Below are 17,323 nucleotides of genomic sequence, written 5' to 3' on the forward strand. Positions count from 1 at the left end.
GCACAGCAGTGAGCCTGTTCTTCCTTCAGGTCTGCTGCCAGCGCCCACAGGCTACGGGCAGGGAGGGGGCAGGTGCAGAAGCAGGGATCCAGGACCCAGGGCCTTGCCTTACTCCCCGCTGTCCCCTGCCTGCAGCTGCTAGGTCTAAGCTGGAACAGGTTCCCCCCAAGCCTGCACATGGGGCTTGGGGCCCCTGCCCCCAGGCCTGGGGGTGCATCGCTGCAGGGGGCTGGATGGGGGAGGCATTCCTACCACCAGCATGGACTAGGGGCCAGGGGGAGGAGGGGTTCCCCTGTGCTGGGTGCAGATCCCTGCACAGCTAGAGACAGGCCAGCTTCTCCCCTGCGATGGGGCTGGGCACAGAGATGCGGTGCCCGGCCTCGGTGCCTCCAGGAAGACGGACCTCGTGCCTGTCCTGCGCATGTAAGCTCAAGCTAGGAGGCTGTGGGGGCTGGTAGGGGCCTAGGCTATCATCCCTGGGCTCCTAGCCCCCAGCCCAGGGCTGCCCCCACAAGCCCCAGAGGCCTGCGGCCCATCTCAGCGGCTCCACAACCATCGCCGGACGTGGGCAGCAGTGCGGGGGTGTCCCGCAGTTTCTGCTGGGGCAGGCTCACGGTGGTTTCGGGGCCTCGCTCCTCCCCAAGCCCCGCGGTCCCAGGCTGGGCTGATGCAGCGGACGCCTAAAATGAGCAGATGTCCAGGCAGGCAGAAAATCCAAAGTGTTTATTGGGACAGGGTGGGCACGTGGCCTCGCCTGGCACTCGTGGGCTGGGGGAAAGGCAGGTGCTGAATCAGTAGCAAATCGGGTGGGGAAAGACCTGGCCTCAGCCCCAGCCCATTCCCTGCCCCCTGCTCTCTTCCTCAGCCCTCTGACCATCCCCAAAGGCTGGGGAGAGAGCAGGGGCCCTGCCCCAGACCCTAGCCTGCCGCGGCTGCCGGGAAGGGAATGCAGGGAGGACGAGGAGGCTCGCTGCTTCCCCAGGGCGGCCGTTCCTCCACCCTTGGCGTGGGCAGCCGTGGGGAAGTCTGCACCGCTGCACAAGGGAGCCCCGCTCCCCTCCACCACGCGGCAGCCCCGGAGCTGAGGGCAAGGGGATGGATGCCTCCGGGCCTGGCTTTGGTCAAGGGTCCCAGCGGGGTGGGGGGAGCCCCCGGCCTCTCAGTACACCACCTCATAGACCGTGGCCTTCTTGTCGCCGGAGCCTGTGACAATGAACTTGTCGTTGACGGAGATGTCGCAGCTCAGCACCGACGAGGACTCTTTGGACTGCAGGAGGGGAGAGCGGGGTTAGCACGAGGGGCAGCTTTAGGCCAGCCCCACCTCCCTGATGCCCAGGCCTGGCGGGGCCACTGCCTCGCGGCTCCCACCCGAGGAGGCGACAGCCGTGCCCTGGCCCACCTGGAAGATGCTGGCGCCATACGGCGTCCTCCAGGCGTTAAGCAGGTTGTCCTTCCCCGTGCTCACGAACCACTTGCCTGCAGGGGGAGAGCCCAGGTGAGCAGGGCCAGCCCCCAAGCTGCCCCGCGGGGAACCAGCTGCCCCAGGGGGAGTGGGACCGTGGGGGCAGCTCCTGCCGGGATGTGCGGGCAGGGCTGGGGAAAGGAAACCGCCTACACAGCCTCCCCGGCTCCGGAGACTTGGCAGAGCAGTGTGTCAGCCGTGCCCGGAGACCCTGCCCCAAATCAGGGCTACCCTGAGTCTTGACCCCCCCCCCACCCCCCCCCGGCAGCCCAAGAAGGGAGGAGGATGGGGACAGAGGTCCCCTGGCAACTCGAGCCTCCCAGCCCTGCAGCCCCGTGCCCGGGCGCGCACGGTCCCCGCCGGCTCTCACCGCAGGCGGCGAACTTGAGCGAGAGGACGCAGCTCTCGTGCAGGTGCAGCTGGTACTTCTCGGGCTTGGTGACGTGCAGGATCTCCACATTGCTGCTCTCCATGCCCACGGCCAGCCACTCGCCCGTGGGGCAGTACCCCAGCGAGAAGATCTGCAAAAGGAGGCAGAGTCAGGCCGTGCCTGGGGGGCAGATTTCCAAAGGCCTCGCTCCCTTGCCCTCCAGGGTTTGGGCACCCACCTGGGAGCTGAAGTCGTGCTGCTGCAGCTGGCGCCCCTCCCGCAGGTCCCAGCACCGCACGGTGTTGTCCAGCCCCCCCGTCCACAGCTTGGTGCCGTAGTTGGAGATGTCGATGCAGCTGGCGCCGTCCGTGTGGCCCTGGAACTGCCTGGAGCAGGGGGACGGGGAGAGACTGGGCATCAGGGGACTTGCCTTTGGCACTGACTTCCTAGGCTGGAAAACGGCCTAATGAAGGGTCCTTCCGTTGCTCAGCCCCCAGCCAGGGGCGAGGGCAGTGCCAGGGCAGGCCTGGATGGGGGAGCCCCTCACTCACCGCACCATGGTCTGGTTCTGCAGGTCCCACACGACGATGTTGCCGTCGCTGCAGCAGGAGAAGCAGACCTTGGCGTCGGGGCTGATGGCCAGGGCGTAGCAGGCGGGCGCCGAGGAGGTCAGCTCGGCCTTGATGCGCGGGGTGGGGGCGGCCAGGTCCCAGATGGACAAGGTGCTGGCTTCCCCCCCCACGATGAGGCTGTGCCCGTCCGGCAGGAGCTTGCAAGACCGGATGTAGTTGTCGCGGTTCTGCGCAGGGGCCGGGGAGCGGTGGTCAGTGATCTGGGGCTCTGGGGGGTGCCCGGCCCACTGCACCCCCTACCGCAACTCGGCCCTCACCCCCTGCTCCAGATCCTCCTCTGGTGCAAAAGCCTGCCCACGCGGTGCTTTACCCCTTGGGGGGAGTTGGCCCCACTACTCTGGTTGCACTGGTCCCCGCTACCCTCCCTCAGCCCCTTCCCCCGCCCCGTACCAGGCAGTCCAGCTGCGCCACGGGCGTCTTGGTGCCCGGCTGCCCCACGTCCCACACCTTCACGCAGCCCTTGCCGCCCGTGTAGACGTGCCGCGTGGAGCTGCTGATGGTGACGGCGCAGACCACCTCGCCGTGGGTCAGGGTGTGCAGCTGCCGGGCATGCCGGGGGATGCCGGAGCCCAGGAGGGCATCGGGGGGGAAGGGCACCGGCTGCATCTGCCCGTCGGCGCTCACGTGGAAGGAGTAGGCTCTGCAGGGGGGAGAATGTGTCCTGGATGGGGGCTGGAAAAGGCACCGTCCCCCTTGGAGCAGGCTAGGGACCATGTCAGCAGATTCCCCTGCCCACGGCGGAGGTTCATGGGCTGGGAGAAGTAAGCACGGCCCTCCCTGCTGCCTATAAGGGACGTGCCAAGGGCCATGCAGGGAGGCAGTGGCAGAGCTGAGAGCAGCAGGCAAATCTTGCATTCCTGTGCTGCGCACGGACCACTGTGCAACAGTCCCTCCCCGCCACTGGGAAAGCCAGAGGCCCCCACCCACCAGCCCCCAGGCAAAGCCGCCCACGCTTACGGTTTCCCTCCAGGGATGCTGGAGAGCGAGGAGGAGATGCTGGAGGCCCTCAGGTGTGGGTGAGACTCAAATGCCACCTGGAAAAGCAATGGGGCTGGGTGAGCGGATCCCAGTGCCAAGGCCCGCGCAGGCTGGGAGGAGCAGCCGCACCGAAGGGCTCTGACCCTGCAGGACTGGGGGGCCCTGATGTCTGCCAGGCACAACACAAGGCCGTCGCTGGCTCCCCATAAAGACACGTCCCGCTCAGCAAGGTCGCGGGGGAGGGGGAGCATGGTTTGGGGCTGGGGGTGGTTCACACCCTGAGCCACATACCATAATGTCTCGCCAACAACAGGCACCTTTTGCCCGAAAGCCAGCGGCTGGGAACTGGAGTGCACGTTATATGTGAGCGATGCAGTAAGAGCAGCTTCTGCCCCGCCAGGCAAAGAAGGAAGGACAAGAGCCGCAGGGGGCAGAGCAAGGAGCAGGCCCAGCTGCTGCCACTCGGTGACTTTGAAAAGCAAGGGGCGTATCTTTTGGGGAGGCGTTGTATGTGAGGAAGTACGGTAACTCAGCTCCTCCCTGCCTAGCCCCCGCATGGGTTCCCCGGCTTTGCCCTGACCCACACCCCCAAGCTGGCAGCAGGAGGTCCCTCCCCGGGCTCGCGGAGAGGCACACTGTTGGGGGAAGAGCGCAGCAGCTGTCCCGGAGGAAGCGGCCGGAGCGGAGCTGGGCGCCACTCACCATGGGCGAGCGGCCGTACATCACGGTGCCGCTGACTTGCGGAGAGAGGTGGATGCTCATGTAGGTGCTGGGGGCGGCGAGCTCCCCGTTGATGGCCGCGTGCGGCACCATCCCGAAGGACGACGTGTAGGCACTGGATACGCTCAGGGGGCTGCGCAGGGCTGGGCCGGAGACAGGGGGGCGCGGGGTCACGGGGGCCGGGAGGGCGTCCCGGGTCCGGATCAAATCCTCGGGGCCCCGCTCCCCTTGCCCGAGCCGCAGCCCCAGACTCACTGGTGGTGTCGGTGGCGGGCGTCTTGGTGGCGCTCTGCCGGAGGTGGGTCACGGAGCTGGGGCCGGGGCCGGGCGTCAGGGTGTCGCGCGGGGGGGAAGAGCCGGTGGACTTCGGGGCAGGCGTGCTGGCCGAGACGTCCGTCTGCAACGGAGAGCCTTTAGTATCAGCATCGCCGTCCCGACGCCCGTCCAGGCCGAGCCTCACGTGCCAGGCCCCCGTGAGCAGAGAAGTGAGCAAGAAGGCGGCTCGGAAAGTTTGAGCAAAGTGCCAGCCAAAGGGCATTTTCACCGGACTAATTCTGCCCCTTCGCGGAGTCTCTTTATGCCCGGGGTGCCCTTTCCTTCCTGGGGTCCCCTCCCCCTCTGGCGGGGGCAAGACCCTTGCAGTTCTGGGGTGGGAAACGCTTTTTTTCTAGCCCCTGGCAGGATCAGGCCCCTTAGCCGGCGCGGGCGGGGTTTCGCTGAGGATGGGAGGAAGCGGAGCAGAGAGCGTGGCACCTCGGGGCGGTTCGGCTTCTGGGGCATGAATGCCAGGCAGTGCCCAGGCCAGGATGCAGGTGCCCGCGGCGCTGAGCTGGGCACGAGGGAGGCCCCCAGTGCTGCTGTTTCAATACAAGGAGCAGGCTGGGGCCGACGGATCGAGGTTTTGAGCCCCCGGCAGGTGGGTGGAAGAGCCCCCCACCTCCCGCCCAAGACCCTGCCCGCTCCTGGCAGAGGGGAGCAACCCGCGGGTGTTAATTAGAGCCCCTGCAAAGCATTAGCCGGGCTGTACAGCCAGGCACGGCCGGAGGACGCTGCTAAGGGGAAAACCCAGGCGTCCCACCGCAAAGCAGCAGCATCTGCTCTGGGTGCAGGAGGCGACAGCCCGTGCCCCCTCCCCTACAGGGCGTGGGGGCTGCATCAGGGCAGAGGTGCCCATGCAAGGGGCAGCCCCGTGCAGCCCTCGGCTCAGCGCCGTAGGGGGCTAAGGGGGCCTCAGCCCAAGGGGCCGCGGGGACAGGGATGGGGCAGTGGAGGGCACGTGCGGTACCTGCTTTGCAGCCACCTACCGCACCCCCACCCCTGTGCCAGCGCTGCCCTCACCAGGCTCTGCTCCTTCAGCTTGAGGGGCGTCGTGCTGCGGCTGGAGCCCAGCGAGGCCGGGCTGTCGGGCACGTCCCTGCGGGCGGGCGGGAGCTTGCCGCTGGGCGCGTGGGCCGGGCTGCCGGGCTCCGAGGGGGGGTCCTGCAGGGGAGAGGCAACAGCAGCACCTGTCGGGGGACCGCGCAGCCAGGCCGGAGCGGCAAGGCCGACAGCAGCTTCTGGCCGTCCAGCCCGTCTCCCTCCTGGGCTGGAGAGGAGGAGGGCCGCGGGGCGAAACTCACCTCGTCCACGACCAGGTTGTAATCGCTCTTGTCCCCGTCGCTGTCCTGCAGGGGGGAGAAGCGGGGTGACACCGCCTAGCTGCATGCGCTCCCCCACCTCCTTGCCCCCCATGCCCAATATTTCCCGCTGCATTTTAAAGCCAGGAAGAAGCACGGGAAAGCCCGTTCGTGAAGCGGGATTCAGGGCGGGATCCGGCGTGCTCGGCGCCGTACGCCTAACGGAGCCGGTGAGCTTCGGTCTAGTTAGACAAGGCATCGGCGAGAGGGTCCGAGCCCCTCGCTGGCAGCTCACGTCGTTAAAGGGGAAACTGAGGCAGGGAGGGAGCGACACGCACCAGCTTAGCCGGCCTGTCCGTGCAAGGGGAAGCGAAGGCCATGCTGGCCATGCTGCCACTCCCCCCGGTCGCGCCCGACCCCTGCCACCACTGCAGGCCGCACTCACGTAATGTCCCGCCAGGTCCTTGTCGTCCCGCTTGCGCTTGAGGCCGGCGCCGCCCGGCCTGTCCTCGTCCGGCAGGCTCTCGGGCGGCGAGGCCGACAGGCTCTGAGCAGGGGGCAAGAGGATGGCGCGTGCTGGAGGATGCCCCTCGGCCTGGCGCTCGGGGCAGCCCCACTCGGGCGCAGCGGACCCCCCACCCGGGGCGCAGCACGGTGCAAAAGCCAGGTCCCGAGGCAGAGACGCGGACGTGCACAGGGCACGCGTGTGGCCAGCCCCGCGTGGCAGCGAGGTGCAGTGGGTAGACATGGGTGGGCCGTGCTCAGGATGCCTGGGTTGGATCCCAGGCGGCAGCTTCCCCCTCGGTGAGACGGGGATGATCTTTACTCGCCGCAGGGGGAGAGGAAGGCGATTACGGGGCTTAATTCCATAAATGCTCTTAAAGAGCTTACGGAAGAGCTGGAGAGGCCCCAGCTGGCCGCACCGCCCTGGCCTTCTCCGGGCACAGACCCCTTGGTCCGCACCGCGCGCAGCCCCTAGCACATCCTCCCCACCGGGGCCAGTGCTTCCTGCACTGGCGGTGACGGAGGAAAGGGGGGGCAGAAACAACTCCCCAAAACCCCAGCCAGCAAAGCCCCGGCCCCCCGCCCAGCCAGGGGGCTGGCGGCAGGGTGCGCCCAGCTCTGGGGGGCAGGCGGGCCTTGCAATGACCCACTTTGCAAAAGACGGAGAGGGGGAGAGGATGTCTGGGGGCAGAGGAAACAGCCCCCTGCCCTGCCCTCCCTTCCTGCACCTCCATGGGAGGAAGGGGAGCTGCCTCTTGGCAGACGGTCCCTGGGCGAGATGTTTGCACACCCGCTACATTAAACCAACAGCCAAATCCTGCAGCCTCCTGGGGCCTGGACTTGAAAGGCGGTTCCGCCCCTCCGGGAGATAATGAGGCATGACAGGAATGGAAAATCCCCATCAGCCATCTACTGTTTACTCCCTGCGCCTCCACGGTTAACCCTGCCGCTGCTGAGACCCGGGCCCGGCTCGGAGGAGAGGCGCCCCCAAGCCAAGACCCCCCAGCCTGCAGCCCTCCGACCTGGCAGAGCTGGAGACCCGTGCGGGCGGTCCAGCCCCTCCATCCGCCCTGGACCTGCCGCCCCGAGCACTCGTGCCCACGCACGGGGCTGGCTCGACGCCGGGGCCATGGGAACCAGCAGCCAGGCAGCGGGGCAGGGGCAGGGCCCCGAAGCCCGGACCTCCCGAAGGGGTCCTGGCAGGTCCCGGGGTGATCATCCGGTGGGCAGAGCGCTCCTAGCTCCTGCGCGGTCTCCTCCACTGGCCAAAGGCAGCGAGGAAGAGTGGTTAGAGCACAGGATCCTGAGGATGGAGCCAGGACTGGAAAGCACCCTCGCCCCCTACGGCGCCCAGGCTCCTACCATGCAGGCCCCCCGGCAGCCAGCCCGGACCCCCGGTCTCTGCCGGGGCCTGGGCTCACGTCAGTGGTACGAGGAGCCAGACCCCCAGCCCCGGACCTCCCAGGCCTGTCCCGTGCCCCGGTGGGCACCTGCTGCCAGGGCTCGGTCGGCCAGGGGGCAAGCTCCCCGCGGGGGCAAACACTGCTGCTGGGGGGAAGTCGGCATGGCCCAGTCCCCAGGTGGAGACAAGGCAGCTCGGCTGATTTGTGCCAGCTGCAGGCCTGGCGCCCTGCCTTCAGCCCCTCCTGGAAATAATCAACAGAAGCCAATTATCTCTGCATCCCCAGGGCCGGGATGACCTCCTTCCCCCGTCGTCCCCCCACCGCAGCGCTGGAGCCGGGTCCCAGCTGGGAAGACAAAGGGCTGCCCAAGCTGCTGTCTCCAGGCTGTTTGCAAAGGTCAGGAGCGCCGGGGACCCGGGGAGAGGAGCTGGGGGGAGCCCGGCTCCCCGGGGTCAAGAGCCACCCGTCACCCGGGGTCTCTGCCACTCGACCCAGGTGGCAAAGACCACCACGTTGACATCTGTACCCCCACACCTCTGAAACGGCTGTGCTGTCGCAGCCACCCTCTTCCTCCCCAGCCCCCGGGAGACTTACCCGGCTGGGAGTGCGCTCTGCAGTGCAGCCCGCCGAGGGTCCCAGGTGGGAGAGCATGGGAGAGAAGAGAGAGGCGGCATTAGCTGGGCTCCGTCCGCATCGCGTGTGGCCTCCGTGGGGCCCCAGCCAGGGACTGCAAACCCGTCCGTGCACGCAGCCACCCTGCGCACCTCCATTGCACCGCGGGGCGCGGAGGCCAGCCTCAGGACGGCGTGCCTGGAGCCGCTAGAAATGAGGTGGGGGCCAAGCAGCCTCACACGTCGGACAGCACCGGAGAGCGGCAAGGCCGCCACGACCTGCCGGTTTTGCACGGGCCCTAAACACAGCTCAGCGTGTGCCTCCTCGTCACCCACGCTGCACAGGCAGAACAGGATGCCCTGGGCGGGGGTTAAAGGACGCACCCAAGGTTACGCAGGCGCTGTTGCAGGGCTGGGTGATGGCCAGGATTCAAAAAATAAATAAATTAAAATCCCCACTGTTCAAGTCACCCCAAATCCACATTTTTCTGTCACATACAGGAAGCACAACTAATATCTAGATATGCGCATACTGGGGTTTCATTGTAATCACGGAGCAATGCAGATTGGGGGTGACTTGAAAACGGGATTTTTTTCTAAAGCGGAGAAAACCAGGATTCCTGGTGATGATGGCACATCTCCCAAGGGCCAGGCTAGACCCAGGCCCCCCCACTTGGAGCAAGCTGCAAAACACGGGGCCTGGCAGCGGGGAGACGGGGGCGAAGATTAGGTGCGGGACGCAAGCCGCTACCCTTGCCAGAGGGAGACAGGCGGGGGCCGGGGGGCTTCCAGCACAGGTTGGAAGGTGGAGGGAAGACGTGCACCCTCCGTCCCGCTCCCCAGGCCCTTGCCTTTGCCGCGCTCTCGTCAAGGCCTTTGATCAGGGCGCTTTGACATGCAGCGCGCAAGCCCCCCCCGCGCCACCCCCCTGGACGCGCCGCGCGCCCCGGGAGCCGGGCTGAAAATTGAAGCCGGGAGCTGCCAGCCCGGCTCTCCCGGGGCCCGGCCTGTAATGATCACATCAGCGTTGGAAGAGGATAAATGGGCTCTCCCCGCAGAGCCCCGCTCTCCTCTGGCACGAGGACAGATGCGCGGGCAGGATGCGGGGAGCCGAGGGATTCATAATGTGCTCGGCGGCTCGGGGTCTCGCTGGGCAGCACAAAGGGCCGGGGGAGGGCAGGGGGGGCGGATTATAGTCTCCCGGCGCAGGCTGGTTTTAATCCGCGCCTGCTCTGGGATAATTCGCCCGCAGGAGATTAACCCCCATTATATGCAGCCGGTCGCAGAGTCTTAGGCAGGAAAGGAGGTGTGAGCAGGCTGACCTCCGGCAGACCCAGCCCGAGATCCGGCACCCCCAGGGTTAAGCAAGGGAGAAGAAAGCCTGTTTTTCTCCTCTTTGTGCGGCTGTTTTCCTTTCGGGGGCGGGAAGTGGGGAATCTTTCCAAAGACACCGTTGAAATGACAACAGCTAGGCCTGTGCGTGTGCGTGTGCGTGTGCGTGTGCAGCCTGGACATCCGTGCGCACGCACCGCACAGGCACAAGCGTGGGTGCCAGCCGCGCCGTCTGAAACGGCTACGAGCAAAACCAGACCATTTTCCCCGGTTCACAACCACTGGTGCCAGCCTCACCTAGGCAGCCCCGAAGCCGGGTCCTAAGCCCGGCGATGCTCCGGAAAGAGACCGGCCGAGATCTAGCTCCCGGCTGTGCCGCTGAGCTCGGCCAAGTCACTTCTCTGCCTCAGTTTCCCCAGCTTATAGCAATACCAAGCTCTGTGCTTTGAGCTCAACTGATGAACGCGGCGATATGAGATGCCTTTTGGCTCAGGTTAATGATGATCAGGGATCCTGGTTTTCTCTGATCTACAAACATCCCCGATATGGGGTTAAAAAGCAACAACCCCAAATCCACATTTTTCCAGGATTAAAATGAAACACCACTATATGTATCTCTACAGCTATATATTGTGTTGCATTCAAATCACGGAAAAATGTGGGTTCGGGGGTTCCTTTTTTATCTATAAATTAGCAGTGCATATTTTTTATCTATGTATTAGTTGCGTTTCATTCAAATCATGGCCAATTGTGGATTTGAGGTAATTTTTTTTTTAAACCGAAAATTGGGTTTGTTTGTGTTTTTTTTAAATCACAGAAAACCAGGATCCCTGATGATTATTAAAAGTCAATTAAAGCACCCCATGATCCAGGTCGAAGGAGGTACTGGAGAAGGGCAAAACCCTCATTCATTATCCCCGTGTCCTTTGCAAAACAGCGTCATGCATGCGGGAGCAAACCCCTCTCCCCAAATTTGCCGGGAGAGTCTGGAGCCAGGTTCAGCGAGGTTCAGGCCAGGCCGGCGCTGCGCGGGGAAGGCTGCTAAAATCGCTGCGGCCACCAACAAGGAGAGCAGCTTGGCTGGCCTTGAAAAATAAAGCGACTGCCTGTTTGGCAACCTCATGGTCCAGGAAAGCAGGACCCAACGGCTGACCCAAAGACTCGCCCACCAGCAGGGGACGCACCCCAGAGGCACTGCCCTGGAGCGTGCCGGCATGGGTCCCTCCCCATGCAACCCCACGGCCAGGCCCCCACCCGCCTCCGCTGGGATGCTGCCTTCCTTCCTGGCCCGAGCACTGCTGGGAGCAGCTGGCATGGGCTCCTCGGCTGGCCGAACGCAATGAGGCAAGCCGCGGCAGGACACGAGCAGGGGGCGGGGGGGAGGGGAGAGGTGATGGGGATTGGGGACCCTGGCCACCCTCGAAGCAATTTCTGCTCTGCTGCAGCCTGATCCCAATGGAGCCAGAATTAGTCCCCCTGCCCCACCTCTTCCCCACCCTTGGCCTTGTCAGTGCCATGGGGGATGGATGGAGGTGTGACCCTGGGAGGTACAAGGATGCGGGATTAAGCTCCAAGCCTCTTGGGGTGGGGGCAGGTGGGTCAGGCAGAGCAGGCTGCTCGCGGCCCCTTCCCCATCGTGACCCTTCCCCACGTTGCTTGGATAACAGGGTGCTGATTAGCAATAGCCCCTGGCCGGGATCTGTCAGCCAGGGGAGAGCGTGGGGCAGCCACGTGGGGCGCAGGGGCAAAGCAGCCACCGCAGCTCCTACTAAAAACCAGCCCTCACGACAGCTATGTGCATGGCGGGGAGGAAGCCCCTCACCTGGGCGCATGCCAGGGTATCACGCATGCATGTGCCGGGTGGGGGCGACCCGATGCAGCAGCGAATACAACCCTAGACACGCCCGCGTGCATGCACGCCACCTCACATGCATCCCCTCTCTGCCCCCAAGACGTGCTCACACCCGCCGCCAGCTCGCACACTCGCCAACACCCCATGCAGCTGTTCCCTCGGTCAAAAATAGTGCCAGCCTCGCGGGGTCACAACTACTTAATTAGCCTGATCTGTCACTTGCTGCGCCCGCGGACGCTTCCCAGCCCGAGACAACAGCTGCAGCACATCAATGAGCCCTGGGAGAAGGGCAAAGGGGGTGGGGGGGCTGACAGTCCCTGAGGGATCTCCTGGCTGGCACCAACTGGTGACCCCGGGATCCGTCCCCCTCCCATCGCTGTCAGGTGCTGCTCATCCCAGTGTTCCCAGTAGGTGCAGCTCCAACAGCAATTGGTGAGGTGGATGGCTGGCATGCTAAAGGGGTGGGTCGTGGAGCCCCCGGTAGTCACTGCTCCATTAATTCCCATGGGAGGATCACAGTAGCCACGGCAGACACCCTCCAGGGTGCAAAGGGTTAACCGCCCCCTATCCACACCCCCAACCATGTGCTGCTGCGGATCTGCTGCTGCCTTACCTCTGCTGTTCTCAGCATCCGGAGCCGCTCGGTCGTCCTTGGCAGCCAGCTGGGTCTGGGCTACCAGTGCCCCTGACAGCGCCAGGAGCCCCGAGGTGCCGGCCAGGCTGGAGGGGGGCAGGCCTGAGGGGTGGGGGGTGAGGGGAATGGGGGGCGCATGGTGCGAGAGGTGCTGCAGCTGCTGCTGCTGGAAGGAAAAGCATAGAGGCTCCAGAAGCTGCTGGGAGGGGGGGGAATGCCCCAAATCCCACCCCCACAAAAGACGAAGGGCCCCCTCCCTCAAGTCCCAGAGTCCTTTGCACCCACTGCAGCAGCTGGGGCTCAGCAGGACCAGCAAGCAGGACCCCTCCCACTACCCTGCAGATGTGAGGACCAGCAGACCTAACAGTGAGCAATGCCCAGACCCCCGTGGGGGTGGCACGCGGCGGTGCACAGGCACTGCAGGCTCCCCGGGCCCAGCTTCCCACCGCCCCCCTTGAGCCGAGCTACTCACCCCAATGATGCTGTTCAGCTCCCCCATGGTCACCTGCTTGGCCCGTTCCACGGCCTGAAGCACTTGCTGCTGGTGCTGCCCGGGAAAGCAGGGAGGTCAGGGGCCACGGCCGGGTGGGGAGGGAGGTGGGCCACAGTGGGGTCCACACAGCGATGATCCAGGGGGGCATTTGAGCACCCAGCCCACCCCGCCCCTTGGGACCCTGCCCGCTGTTCTGGCCTGGGTGCTTCTCCCCCACGGGCCCCGCGAGATGCTGCTGGTGCCCCCTCAGCCTACGGCCGCTCACCTCTTGTGTCAGGAAGGGGACGATCTGGGCACAGATGGCGCTCAGCCTCTTCACGATCTCGGCCTGGAGGAGGAAGGGGACATCTGGGTCACCCGGGCACTGAATCCAGGCTCCGGCGGTCCCTTGGGCCACATGGGTTTAGGAGCCAGGTAGATACCGTTGACACAGCCTGGGCAGGGGGTCAATTCCCCATGTCCCTTCCCAGCCTGCTTCAGGCTTGGTGTAGCCCCACACGGGGCTCTGGGCTCAACTACAGCTGTGGCTGGTGCCCGCTGGGAGCTGCTAGCTGGGCGCAAGCGCTCGGGCTGCTCCTTGCCCCTGCAGATCTGGGAGCTCTCCGCAGCCTTGCCATCAGGCAGGGAAACTGAGGCACGCAGCGGCATTCGTAGGACCCATCTCTAACCACAGCTGGAAGCAGAACCGGCGCCTGCACCGCGCTCACGCCCGGAGCAGGGAGCACAACTCAGGCTCCAACATCTGCTTTGCCCGGCGCTTAAAAAGCCCCTCCTTCCTTCCTCGCCATCCCCCGGCTGGGTCCCCGGGCTGGTCCCGGATGCCCGCGGGATCAGGAGCCGGGGAGGGCGCAGCCAAGGGCAGCGCCGGTGCCAAACCTCCCTGCTCACAAAAGGAGCAAGCGCGGGGGGCTGAGCCAGCTGGAGAAATATGGCAGTTGACTTGCCACTTTGTCAGGCACGGCTCCAAGCTAATTTCCCTGGCAGAGAGCCCCGCGATGACTGGGTTGATAAATCTGAAGAGGGAAAGCAAATTACGGCAGCAACAAAGGGGCCGGGGCCGGCTGGAAAACACCGCGCCGGCTCCGAGCGGGGGGAAGCCGAGGTCCGGCTGCCACCAGCCGCTCCGGGCACCCCGCCATGCCCTCCTGGCCCTGAGATCGCCGGCGGAGGGGAGGCCGTGCCCAGGCTGGCTGGGAAAGGGGTGAAGGTCCTTAAAGGTGTGGGCAGGCATCTCAGCCCCTACAGTGTTGAAGGGATTTAGGCACCTCAGTATACCCACTAAGGCTTAAGGACAAGGTCCCTGCTCAGGGGCCCCATCCCTGGCCTGTCCCCCCAGGGCTCCTCAGGGTCCTGACATTTGTACAGCGCTGAGCGCAGCAAGAGCCGCTCCCCACCGGGACTTGGTGCCACCCAGCTCGGCGTCGGCGAGCTCCAGGTTCAATGCCCCCGTTGAGGGCAACGTGGAAGGACTGTGCCCCCGGCAGGGAGCGCCTGCCCCCGTTGGGCCCGGGCCCCTGGTACTCACCTGCTTGTGCATCTCGATGTTGAGCCCGTAGGACATCTCATAGTACTGCAAGGGAAGCCAGACGGCGGCCCGGTTACCGGGGGGTCCCACGGGCAGTAGGGGGGTCCCTCTCTTGGGCACTGGCAGGACAAGCCCCCTCTTGGCCCTCCGGCCCCCCGGCAGCTGCAGGAGAGGGGCTTTGTACAGCCCACCCGCCCCTGCCCCGCGTCATACTCACACCAGGTCCTGCCTGAGCTTAGTGGGCACCAATGCCCGGCTGCCCGCCCCCTGCAACTAGCGCCCGTGGGGATGTGGGGGGCAGAAGGGACTCGTAGCCAGGCGGGGGCAGGACCCCAGCCTCACTGCCGGGGCAAGGGGGCCAGGGTGCCCCCCCCCCAAGATGTTTGGGCATCTCCCTCGGAAACAGCTGGGCACTGCTAGGGCTCCCACCCCATGCGGGCCAGGAGGACGAGGTGGGGCTGGGTTGCTGTGCCTTTGCTTCCAGGAATCCCATCCCACCCGGCGGGGTGGGGGGGGCAGAGACCTATATAATTAAGAGACCGGGGGGGGGGGGGAAGGAAGAGAGGGAGCGCGGCCTGGATCCAGGCTGGCACCGAGGCAGCAGACAGCAGCCGCCCCACCAGCCCATTGCTCCTTCCTGCCTGATTCTCCCCCCCACTCAGGGAGACCCCGGGGTGACCTGCTGGCAGCACCCACTAGCTGGGGGGGGGTCTCCTCCCAGGCCAGGCTCTCGGGAGCCACGGCGTGCAGAGGACCCAGCTAGGGGGTGAGCCCCCCACCCAATTGGCTCCGGTGGGGTGGGGATCGGGGGGGGTCTTACCATGACGTAGTGCCGCTGCATCTCCGTCTTCTCGCTGGCCAGCTTCTCACATTCCAGCTTCAGGCTGCGCACAAACCACCGCGGTCGCAGGGGCAGGCTGGTGCCACCCTGCCCTCCCCGCCGGGGTCCCAGCATCAGGGCTGGCAGCCCCGCTGCTGGGGGCTGTGGCAGCCAGGACGGCATCGGCCCACCCCCGGTGCCTGTATTCCTGCCCTGCACCCCTTCCCCCCCGCCCCGAGCAGTTGCTTGCGCCAGCTCTCGGGACCCCCCTCTGCCCCCACCCTGCAAATGCCTCCTGCCCCAGGACCTGACCCCCAGCTGCTCCCTGCCTCCCCCCTGTGCAGTACCAACCTCTGGGCCCTGTCCCCTTTACCCGGGACCTGGTGCGTGGCCTCTTGCAGTCTCCTGACCCCCAACCAGCCTCCTCGTCCACCTCCCCATGGGCTCACGTGCTCCTCCCAGCTCCCCCCTCTCCAAGCAGGGGGCTGAGCCCCGTCCTCCCTATCAGGCCCCTGCCCCGCCTGCCCCCCCCCCCCCGACTGCCACAGGCCCCGCTCTCCTCCTGCCCCCCAGTGCCCCCCGCGCCCCTCACCTGTGGTACTGCGCCTGCAGAAACTGGAATTCCTCCTTGATGCGGTCGCAGATCTCCAGGATGGAGAACTTGAAGGGCTGCCCGGACTGGAGCGGGGTCTGGGCAGGGGACACGGGGGGCATGAGCACCATGCCCCGCGCCCGGCTCGGCGCCCAGTGCCCCCCACCCCTGCCCGTGCCCCCCCGCAGCCGGCGGCGGGGCTGGTACTTACAGGGTGCCGTCCTTGCGGGTACATCCTGAGCCGCTGGCCCCAAATGGCTACCAGCCAGGGGGAGGGAGCAGCCCCCGCTAGCCCCCCCCAGGACCCTTGCACTTGAACTTCTCCAACAGCCGCCGTAGGAGCAGGAGGGCAGCCAAAGCCAAGGACGAGCCGGGCGGGCACGAGGCTTCCTCTGACCAGGCTTTTTTCTCTTTCCTTTTTATCTTAAATGCAAGGATTTTGGGGGTGCCGGAGCGGAGATCTCCACCAGGCGAGAGGGGAGCAGGACTCCCTCCCCGGTGGGTCGTGAGCGGCCCATCGGACACGGGGCTGGGGGGAAATCTAATCGGCCTTAAAGCATGGGGTTGCGGGGGGGGGCAAAAAAACCCAGCAGGAACAGAAGGTCAGGCGAAAATCTGGCCGGATTTCAGCAGCGGTCCCTGGCTGGAATAAAAACTACCTCCTGGCAAGGCAGAGAAAGCAGGGGAGCCTGGCGAAGCGCGCCTTAAGGTGGCTCTGGCCCTCCAGGAGAGGCCCTGGCTACGGCGCTGGGAGAGCTGGGGCACCCCCGGGCACCGGCTCCCGGAGGCAGCGGTGCCCAGGGCCAGACCACAGTTTGCCGCCCCCCCTCCAGCCGCTTTGATGCCTCGCCCGGCCCCCAGCCACCCCGGGGCCCCCCGTGCTTCAGGGCCCCTGGCCACGCTGGCGCCCCCTCCCCAGCCGCTTCAGTGCCCCGCGACTGCACCGCTGCCCCCGAGTTGCCCTGAAGCCCCCGGGCACCGTAGTGGGGAGGGAGGCGGGTGGGGGGAGGCCAGGAGAGCAGAGCAGAGGGAGGTGCCCGGTCCTGCCCCCCACCTCTCTGCCCCATTAGCTAGGGGCTGGGGGAGGTGGGGCAACCCAGCCCCTTATGCCTCCTGGGAGGGATCTCCCCCCCCCGAAAAACCCTCTGCCAGCCTCCCCATCGTTTGCCTCCCCCAGGCCCTCCCTCGTCTCTGCCCCCGAGGCTCATGCCCTTGCCCCATCCACACCCACCCACCCCACCCCCTTGCCCCAGGTCATCTGCCCCAACCCAGCCTCCAGCCCCTGGCTTCCTTCTCCCAAACCTGGCTGGAAACCAGCCCTCCCTCCACCCCGGCATCGTCCCCGCAGGACGATGCCCGCATCAGGGTCTGGCATCTCGGGCATCCGAGGGGGCCGCCGCGGCACAGGGCGCAAAGCGCCCCGAGAGAAAGCCGGGACTGGGCTAGAGAGGCTGCAACTGGGGCAGCGAGCGGCAAATGCCCCAAGCAAGCTGCTCTTCTGCCCCGGGCACCGCAGCGCCTCCTGCTGGACCAAGGCTGGCGGGGCGACCCGTGCTGCCCCATGCCTCACCTTCACGCCAGCCCCCAGGCCTAGGCCAGCGGGGCCGGGGGACCAGCGCTGTGCTGGCCGCCGAGGCAGGATGCCCTGGCCGGCAGGTGACCCAGGGGGACGCCCGCGTCCTGGGCTGCCCAGGTCCACCTTAAAGAGCTTTGCAGCCTCGGCTACTGTGGACGCGGCGCCATTGGCTGCCGTGGGCTGGGAGCGCCAACCAATGCGCC

The 17,323-nt window shown here is 66.1% G+C and overlaps 1 protein-coding gene across 4 annotated transcripts; it reads right to left on the minus strand.

Moving 5' to 3' along the window:
• Positions 1–708: 708 nt before the first annotated feature.
• On the minus strand, positions 709–16,361 carry TLE2 (TLE family member 2, transcriptional corepressor). 4 transcript variants are annotated; one of them, XM_090027018.1, is made up of 20 exons: positions 15,756–16,361; positions 15,545–15,642; positions 14,953–15,016; positions 14,133–14,177; positions 12,873–12,935; positions 12,587–12,661; positions 12,094–12,280; positions 8,280–8,296; positions 6,224–6,325; positions 5,782–5,826; positions 5,501–5,641; positions 4,418–4,559; positions 4,145–4,305; positions 3,422–3,498; positions 2,912–3,104; positions 2,384–2,631; positions 2,071–2,218; positions 1,833–1,983; positions 1,400–1,476; positions 709–1,267 (listed from the first exon to the last, which is right to left on the minus strand). In XM_090027018.1, the coding sequence occupies exons 1-20, from the start codon at positions 15,777–15,779 to the stop codon at positions 1,160–1,162; spliced, it is 2,166 nt and encodes a 721-aa protein (XP_089883144.1). In that variant the 5' UTR covers positions 15,780–16,361; the 3' UTR covers positions 709–1,159. The 4 variants fall into 4 exon arrangements, with proteins under 4 accessions (XP_089883144.1, XP_089883143.1, XP_089883142.1 ...); XM_090027017.1 differs by having other exon boundaries at positions 2,855–3,104; positions 12,094–12,277; positions 15,756–16,358; XM_090027016.1 differs by having other exon boundaries at positions 2,855–3,104; positions 15,756–16,358.
• Positions 16,362–17,323: the final 962 nt, after the last annotated feature.

This window comes from Crocodylus siamensis, chromosome 14 (genome assembly GCF_052110815.1).
Source record: "Crocodylus siamensis isolate JL-2025a chromosome 14, ASM5211081v1, whole genome shotgun sequence".
NCBI classification, from domain to species: Eukaryota; Metazoa; Chordata; order Crocodylia; family Crocodylidae; genus Crocodylus; species Crocodylus siamensis.